The sequence below is a fragment of the Microtus oregoni genome, unplaced genomic scaffold, assembly GCF_018167655.1.
Source record: "Microtus oregoni isolate MIOR12 unplaced genomic scaffold, Mior012 000003F_ref0000135, whole genome shotgun sequence".
Classification (NCBI taxonomy): Eukaryota; Metazoa; Chordata; class Mammalia; order Rodentia; family Cricetidae; genus Microtus; species Microtus oregoni.
Window position 1 is genome coordinate 23,907,183 of NW_024543062.1, and position 8,776 is coordinate 23,915,958.

Genomic DNA, 8,776 nt, shown 5'->3' on the forward strand with positions numbered 1-8,776 from the left:
GAGAGAAGGATTGAGGACCAAGAAGAGAAAGAGGAGAATGTCAGGGACTAGCCACCCCACTTCACAGCCACAGAGTAGGAAGTAAAGAAAGGTATATAGAATAAAGATAAAACCTCAAGGCAAAAAGTAGATAGAATAATTTAAATTAAGTAAAGCTGACAAGAACCAAGCTAAGGCTGGGCATTCATAGGTAAGAATAATACTCCGTGTGATTTATTTGGGAACTGGATGGTGGGCTTCCAAAAGAGCCAAAGAGTAAAAAAAACTAACCATAGGATGGATCATCTGTGGGTATATGCCCAAGACTGGTACAACAATATCCTGCGGTAGATCTATTCCCAATTTTCTGAGGAACTGCTATTTTGATTTTGATAGTAGCTTTACAAATTTACAAAGTGTTTTCCCCATAGATAACCAGAGTGATATAGCTGAAGTGTTGCTCAGCTCATGCCTGTCTATATTTTAAGAGTTTTTAGTGACTCGAAATTATTAGGCCTGTTTGTATCCCAATATCCAAGTTGGGAGGCTCTGAACCACCTCATACTCCAGATTCAGGGGATCTGACATCCTCTTTTCTTATATGTCACCTGTATACACATGGGAGACATTCTTTCTCACACATAAACATATACAAAATGTGGGGATAAACTTCTTTTCCAAAATCCTTGTGATTCATAAATCAATTAGAGCAAAGCAAGTTGCTTTAGGTGTGTAATACAAATCATATGCTGTTTCTTTAAAAAAAATTATTATTCTGCATTTGGTTTGAAAATGTTTTTATTTCCTCATTCAAAAATTCAAAGAAAACAAAATAATATACATAATCCAGACACTCTGTATACAGTCCTTCTTTACGTGGGTTAGTTGTTTTTATTCTATTACTTTTTAATATTTATTTTATTGTCCTTACTCTTTTAATTTATGACTGTCTGTTCTCTGTCTCTTTAAAGACTTCGTTTCATTTTTTATAAGCCATTTACATCTTTTTATAACTCTATTATTTTCCTTTTCTCTCCCAACTCTATGCACATTTTTAAAACACACTCTGTCTCATTTAGAGGTCTTTTATGTATGAAATTGTACTATTGTGTATTTGTAATTCTTTCCTGTTCAGGAGTGTGCTTCTTAAAATGCTAAGCACTTCTTATGAACTTAAGCTGTGCCATTGGTAGAGAAAATATGTCCTGGCTGCTTGCTCCACACAGTCCAAGATGGTAGAGGCACATTTGCTGCCTCCGAGAGCCATGTACATTGCCCCATTTTCAGGCATTCACGGGGTCTCAGTTGCCATTAGCAATCTTCTCACAGACCCCATAACTGGTCCTCCAGAAAGAGTCAGAGTTCGTGCTGACAGCACAGCCCAGAAAGCCGGCATTTCAAAATGGTGCAGCTTTTTTTTATGCTACCTCTAAATCAGGAAAACCTCTCTTAAAGGTGCCAAAGCATGTCACCAGTAAGCAAAGCCCATTTGGGGAAAGAAATGTAGCTAAACTTCATTTTTTAGTGTCTAGAATTCCTTTCCAAGCTCTCTAAGATTGTAAGTGGATTTTAGTTGGCTTCGTGGTCGCGTTTATTATGGGAAACTGCTTGTTAGTTCCCAGCTGCTCAGCCCGAAAGCAATCACACAGGATCTGTATTAATTAAATCACTGCTTAGCTCATTGGCTCTAGCGACTTATTGGCTAACTCTTACATGTTAATTTAATCAATTTCTATTAATCTGTGTATTGCAATGTGGGTATAACTTACAAGATAAAGTTCTCAGCATCTGTCTTCTGCAAGCTACATGACTTCTGTCTGACTCTGCCTTCTTTCTCCCAGCATTCAGCTTAGTTTTCCCAACCCACCTTGGAGTTGTCCTATAGCTCTGTTATAGGCCCAAAGCAGTTTCTTTATTAACCAATGATAATCACAGCATACAGATTGGAATCCCATATATGAGTTTCTATAGCCTCAACCCATTTTCTGTTCTTTGTGCCTACTGTGTTGTGGTTGAAACTAATCAGTCATCTTTCTGTCATTACTTCCCCACCATCATAAACTCTATCACTAAATCACATAAGGTTTAGTAGAACTAGCTGCTATTTGGTGCTAAGGTTGTTTGGTAGCCTACTCTTTTTATTTTTGTTGATTTATTTTTGAAGACATGGTTTGTCTGTGTAGCCCTAGCTGTCCTGAAAGTAGCTCTATATACCAGTTTGGCTTCAAACTCAGAGTACCTCTTAACTCTGACTCCATAGTGCTGAGATTTAAGGTGGGCCCGCATTCCTGACTTTTTTGTTTTTATATCAATTTTTTTTATCAAGCATACGCTATTGTAGTGAACTTCACCCATATCTTAAATTTTAAATTTTACAGAGGGTATCATTATCTTTCCCTGGATGGCATGTATTCATGACATTAATACTACCTGTGCCTTCTGAGACATTGGATTGCAGGTGCATAACCTTCTTTCTGCCTGTTTTGTTTTGAATTTTTATCTTAAAAAGAGTATTTTACCTGTATGCATGGTTATGCACCATGTGAGTACCTGTTCCTTCCTTACATTGATCAAAGATGGTACTAGAAACATTGCACTTGGAGTAATGCATAGTTATTTTCCCCCATGGAAGTCATTGGTACACAAGACCAGGAGGACTCTTTACTGTTGAGCCATCTTTCCTGCTCTGTGTTGATTATTTGTAATCAGCATATTAATTGCTATTATGTTCATTTGTCCATTTGTAACTTTTTAAACACACAGTGCCTTTTAGTCAAATCTTATTTATGTTGCAGTTTAAATTGGGGCACTTCAGGTTTCTGGTAGATGAATAAATAGTTGATGTGAATGCCTAACTTTTGTAGAAACTTCAGCAAAAACCTGTGAGTTATTCCTAAGTTTTATGTTTGTTTGTTTGATTTTTATCATGTGAAAGAGGTATTTAACACGTATTTCTGCCTACCCTAGAAGTGATTGCATGGACTAGGCTGGTATTCAACTCAGAGGCAGAGAAATATTCATGCTTTAGCGTTCTGAGTACAAGGATTAGAGGAATGATTCAATGCATCCTGCTTTTTCATTTTATGTTTCTTTTTTGTACTCAGAAATTAATCATTCATACAATTTCTCTTATCTGTACTCTGTATTGTTGATCTGTTTATGTATCTTTCATTGTTGGGTAGTAGGCATTTCTCTTGCAAGGTGATATCCCATTCAAATGGTTCAGAAATGGCAATGGTGAACTTCGGGATCAGTTTGTTTCTAAGGTGATTTGGTGATTAAATTATGATGTCTATGTCATGGAATAAGTATGGGGAGCACCAGAATTATATAATGATAGTGTCAAAGAAGTACACATTTACAGTGTTGTCCAATCATACTTTCTGTTGTACACATGTATGGGATATTTTAGAATGCAGTGACCTATGATGACGTGCATGTTGACTTCACTTGGGAAGAATGGACTTTGCTGAATCCTTCCCAGAAGAGTCTCTACAAAGATGTGATGGTAGAGACCTACAGAAACCTCACTACTATAGGTAAGACTAAATTATTTTTTATGTGTCAAATAAGGGGACAAGTGTTCATTGGTTAATGATGCTCTTTTGTAATATCATTGAGAAAGAAGAATGGGTAAAGAAATCAGGCATGGTTTTAAGATTTTCTTATATGGTAACTAAATTTTTTACAATTTTTAATATATATCATAAATTTTTCTGTCACTATATTTTAGGATATAATTGGGAAGACCATAATAATGAACAATGTTGTCAAAATTCTAGAAGACTTGAAAGGTAATTTCCATGTATAAGCTCATACATATGTACCCCTGAAGAATTTATAATGTATCCTATATATTTTCAACCAAAACCACAATGTAATAAAGTGCATTGATGATTATTAAAATTATCACAAAATCATATACCTTAATTTCATATAGGTGAACTGCATTTGCAAGTCATTCTTTTAAGAAAGAAGTAAGGAAATGATGTCTTAACCTATATTTCCATTTCAATCATGATACAATGAGAGCTTTACTGCAAAATTGTCAGTGCATTTATTTCATAGTATTCATATTATAAAAGATATACATGTTGAAAACATGATAAGTATATCTCTGAAACTCTGTATTACACTAATATTCCATAGAAAAGGTAGTTTATCTCATATACTAGTGACGGTGTTAATTTTAGTGAGAGGGTAGTTAGAGTCACAAATCAAGGGACAGCTGTCCTGGAGAGGCCTCAATCCAGATACCAAAAGTCTATGAGGACAGAAAGTCAAACTGTGAACTCAATGAAGAAGCCTTATATTTGTTATTCTTCCTTTACTTAGGATATCATTTGTTCCTCTGGATACAAGCCACATGAGCATAGTGAAGTGAAGAAATATAACATACCTCTCTCTTAGAACAAATAGAAGATATATAGCAGTCCCCATGTTGAGTATACTTGTTGAATTTGATGTACAGGTATACAAGTCATTGTTTTCCTAGTCTCATTGTTAATATATCAACAAGCTCACATTTCAGAAAAGCGCCATGAGTACTAGTACTATGTAAAAACTTCTGTTTGTCCTAGTAGACTTAGCAAATGTAATTTCACTCACATTATAGGAAACATTATGAATGCAATAAGAGTAGTAAAGCTCTGAGTTTTTTCAGTTCTCTTCAAATACATGAAAATTCTCATACAGAAAAAAAGATTCTGGAAATGTAAATCATGTAATAAAGGCTGTTATCAGTTATCCTCAAAGATGAAAAAGCAAGCCTTAATGAAGGGGAAAAACAAGGTTGTATATATGGTGATAAAACTTTAACATATAATTCTTCTTTAAAATTGACTAAATTGTAAAATTAATATATACAGATATAAATATTCAACAATGTATTAAATGTAGTAATGCTTTCACATGTACCATTATCATTGTAGGGATGAAAAAAGTCAAAATTTCTGCATATACTCAATGTCTTAAAACCTTTGCATGTCGTCTTCACAGGCATGAAAAAACACACACTAGATTGAAACCTTATGAAGAAAATGAGTATGGTAAAGCCTTTTCATATCACACTCATCTTCAAATGCATAAAAGATCATACACCGGAGAGAAACCCTATGAATGTAACAAGTGTTGCAAAACCTTTACACGTCACCATACTCTTCAAATGCATAAAAGAACACATACTGGAGAGAAGCCCTATGAATGTAATCAGTGCGGTAAAGCCTTCGCACGGCAAGACCATCTTCAAACTCATGAAAGAAGCCATACTGGAGAGAAACCTTATGAATGTAATCAGTGGGGTAAAGCCTTTGCAGATCACAGTAATCTCCAAAAGCATAAAATAACCCATACTGGAGAGAAACCCTATAAATGTAATCAGTGTGACAAAGCCTTTGTACATCTGAATACTCTCCGAAAGCATAAAAGAACCCATACTGGAGAAAAACTGTATGAATGTAATCAGTGTGGTAAAGCCTTCACAAGGCAAGACCATCTTCAAACTCATGAAAGAACCCATACTGGAGAGAAACCCTATGAGTGTAATCACTGTGGTAAAGCCTTTGCTGATCAAAGTAGTCTCCAAAGACATAAAAGAAGCCATACTGGAGAGAAACCCTATGAATGTAATCAGTGTGGTAAAGCTTTCGCATATTCCAATAGTCTCCAATATCATGAAAGAAGCCATACTGGAACGAAACCCTATGAATGTAATCAGTGTGGTAAAGCCTTCGCACAGCACAGTTATCTTCAAACTCATGAAAGAAGCCATACTGGAGAGAAACCCTATGAATGTAATCAGTGTGGTAAAGCCTTTGCAGATCACAGTACTCTCCGAAAGCATAAAAGAAGCCATACTGGAGAGAAACCTTATGAATGTAATCAGTGTGGTAAAGCTTTCGCAAGATCCCGTAGTCTCCAGGATCATGAAAGAAGCCATACTGGAGAGAAACCCTATGAATGTAATCAGTGTGGGAAAGCTTTCGCATATTCCAGTAGTCTCCATGATCATGAAAAAACCCATACTGGACAGAAACCCTATGAATGTAATCAGTGTGGCAAAGCCTTTGCATATCCCAGTATTCTCCGAAAGCATAAAAGAACCCATACTGGAGAAAAACTGTATGAACGTAATCAGTGTGGCAAAGCCTTTGTATATCCCAGTAGTTTCCAAAAACATAAACGAACCCATAATGTAAAGAAACCCTATGAATGTAATCAGTGTGTTGAAGCCTTTGCACAGCACATTCATCTACAAAGTCATGAAAGTAGCCATGTTGGTGAGAAAACCCTATAAAAGTAATCAGTGTGGTAAAGCCTTTGTTTGTCACAGTAGTCTCCAAGCACATGAAAGAACACATACTGGAGAGAAACCCTATGAATATAATCAATGTTGTAAAGCCTTTGCATGTATAGTGATCTCTGAAAACAAAAGAACCCATACAGGGTAGAAACATTACATATGTAATTATTGTGCTAAAGGCTTTGCTTATCATAGTCATCTTCAAAGACATGAACTAACACATGCTGGAGAGAAATCCTATGAATGTAATGAGTGTGGTAAAGCCTTTGCACTTCACAGGACTCTTCAAATGCATAAAAGATCACACACTGGAGATTAAGTCTGTGAATATCATCAGTATGGTAAAGCATTTGAATATATGAATAATCTAAGTCACGAGAAAAATCATACTGCATAGAAAGCCTTTGAATATATTCAGTATGATAAAGTTTTGTACTTTATATAGGAATACAACTTTTTGTGTGCAATAATCTGTTAAAATCTCTGTATATTACAATAGACAATGACTACGTGAAAAAGATACTGAGGACTTCTTATTATAAAGTATTTGGTAAGATCTTCAGTCAAAACACTTATAATCACCTACACAGTGATTTGAGTTTCCCTTCTGTATGCTGTGAATATATTTTGTTACCATTGTTAATAAAGAAGCTGCTTTGGTCCCTTCGCAGGGCAGAATAGAGCAAGGCAGGAATTCCACGCAGAGATAGAGGAGAAAAGAAAGTGGAGTCAGACTCCATGTATCTGCTGAAGGAGACAGATGCCCTGAACCTTACTGGTAAATCACAAGTCTTGTGATAAAATACAAAATACTAGGAATGGGGTAATTTAAGATGTCAGTATTAGTTAATAAGATAGGCCAAGCACTGTTAATTAGTATAGTTTCTGTGTGATTATTTTGAGTCTGTACAGCCAGGAATGAACAAGAATCTTCTCCTACAACACAAGACTATTTCTTCTGTAGAAATAAATTTGACAGTGTTAACAATCTTTTCTAGCATTATGATGTCCTTTTTATACTGTTTGTACTTAAAACCTCATGGGAAAATGAATTTATGAATTTATCAAGCCCTATGTGTAGGGTAAATGGGCCAGCCAAAGAAAGACATCCTGACCCTGACACCAGAGCCAGTGAAATATATAATTTTGACTCTGAAACTGGAGCCAAAGTAATACATCCTGACACTAAGACCAAGACATAGAAACACACTTTGTTCCTGAATCCAGAGCCAATAAAAGAAACATCTGACTCTGAAACCAGTCTCAAAAGGTTATAAGGGGCCCGTGAAAGAACACACTTTGGCCCTGAAACAAGATCCAAATATAATTCTACCCTTGACCACCTGAGCACAAAACCATCTAATTCCTAAGCTTCAGATCTACCAACACCCGAGCATGAAATCCAGCAATCTCTGCTTTGTTCAAGGTCAGGGATTGACATCTAAACAATTCCCGCCCTGAGAATCTTCTCCCTCAGAAAACTCGGCCACTTATGCCCTGAAATAACAACACACAAACTGTATTCTTTTAATCACTGCTTGGCCCATTTCTATCTAGCCGCTTCTAGGCTAACTCTCGCACCTGGACTAGCCCATTTCTAATAATCTGCTGTAGCCCACGAGGTGACTTACCAGGGAGATTCTAGCCTATGTCCATCCTGGGTCGGAGCTTCATCTCGTGTGTCTCAGAGAGCAGAGCTATAGCATCCGCCCAGGAGAGGGGAGCATGGCGTCTCTGCTCCAGAGAATAGAGCTGTCAAGTCTGAGCTCACTTCCTCTTCCTCCCAGCATTCTGTTCTGTTTAATCCTCCCACCTATGTTTTAACCTATGAGAGCCAAGCAGTTTCTTTATTATAATTAACCAATGACCTTCCTCCATCATTTCCCCTTTTCTGTTTAAACAAAAAAAAAAAGAAAGGCTTTAACTTTAACATAGCAAAATTACATATGACAAAACAGTTATTAAGCAAGAATGACAGTTACAATATTTATATCTACCTTATCTTTTATCATAACAATGGTAAACTATAACTATAACTAACCATTCTTCAAGTTTATCAAAGACTTCAGAAGAATATAATATTACCTAAGTAAACAAGGAATCCGAAACTCTAGAAATGACAGAGACATCTTGCTGCCTGTACAGTCACCCAAATTTCCTCTGTACTGTTGGGGCATCCATCTTCGGCCTACAGTCCCATGGTATCCAGAAACATTTCCATGAAGTAGGACATTTCAAAGTCAGTTCATTCACTATCTGTCGTGTCCTGCAGAATGTCTCACAGACTCTTTCATGAATCAGGAACCCCGAAAGATCATCTCACCTTTCAGCAAGTTCAGTAGTCCTCTCTCTGTGGGTTCTCTGTGTCCAGTTTATGCAGTAGTCCAGGGAAGAGCAGTTTCTTGCCCAAATGGCTATCAAACTCCATAAGGATCCTCTTCAATGCCCATCTTCCTCTTGAAGTAGATTGGTGCTGCCAGGAGCAGAGTGTCTCAT

At 36.6% G+C, this 8,776-nt stretch overlaps 1 protein-coding gene across 1 annotated transcript; it reads left to right on the forward strand.

Annotated features, from left to right (window-relative positions):
* Positions 1 to 1,211: 1,211 nt before the first annotated feature.
* LOC121445935 (zinc finger protein 431-like) lies at positions 1,212 to 6,995 on the forward strand. The gene is made up of 4 exons (XM_041648111.1): positions 1,212 to 1,340; positions 3,392 to 3,518; positions 3,713 to 3,773; positions 4,978 to 6,995. Exons 1-4 carry the CDS (start codon positions 1,212 to 1,214, stop codon positions 6,272 to 6,274), a joined length of 1,614 nt encoding a protein of 537 aa, XP_041504045.1. The 3' UTR covers positions 6,275 to 6,995.
* Positions 6,996 to 8,776: the final 1,781 nt, after the last annotated feature.

What these genes read in the sequence shown, in the direction of transcription:
- LOC121445935 (XM_041648111.1), top strand. Translation starts at nt 1,212, where the DNA reads ATGGTAGAGGCACATTTGCTGCCTCCGAGAGCCATGTACATTGCCCCA. An exon ending in CAGAAACCTCACTACTATAG is followed by an intron (nt 3,519 to 3,712) that starts GTAAGACTAAAT and finishes ACTATATTTTAG; the next exon opens with GATATAATTGGGAAGACCAT. An exon ending in AATTCTAGAAGACTTGAAAG is followed by an intron (nt 3,774 to 4,977) that starts GTAATTTCCATG and finishes TCGTCTTCACAG; the next exon opens with GCATGAAAAAACACACACTA.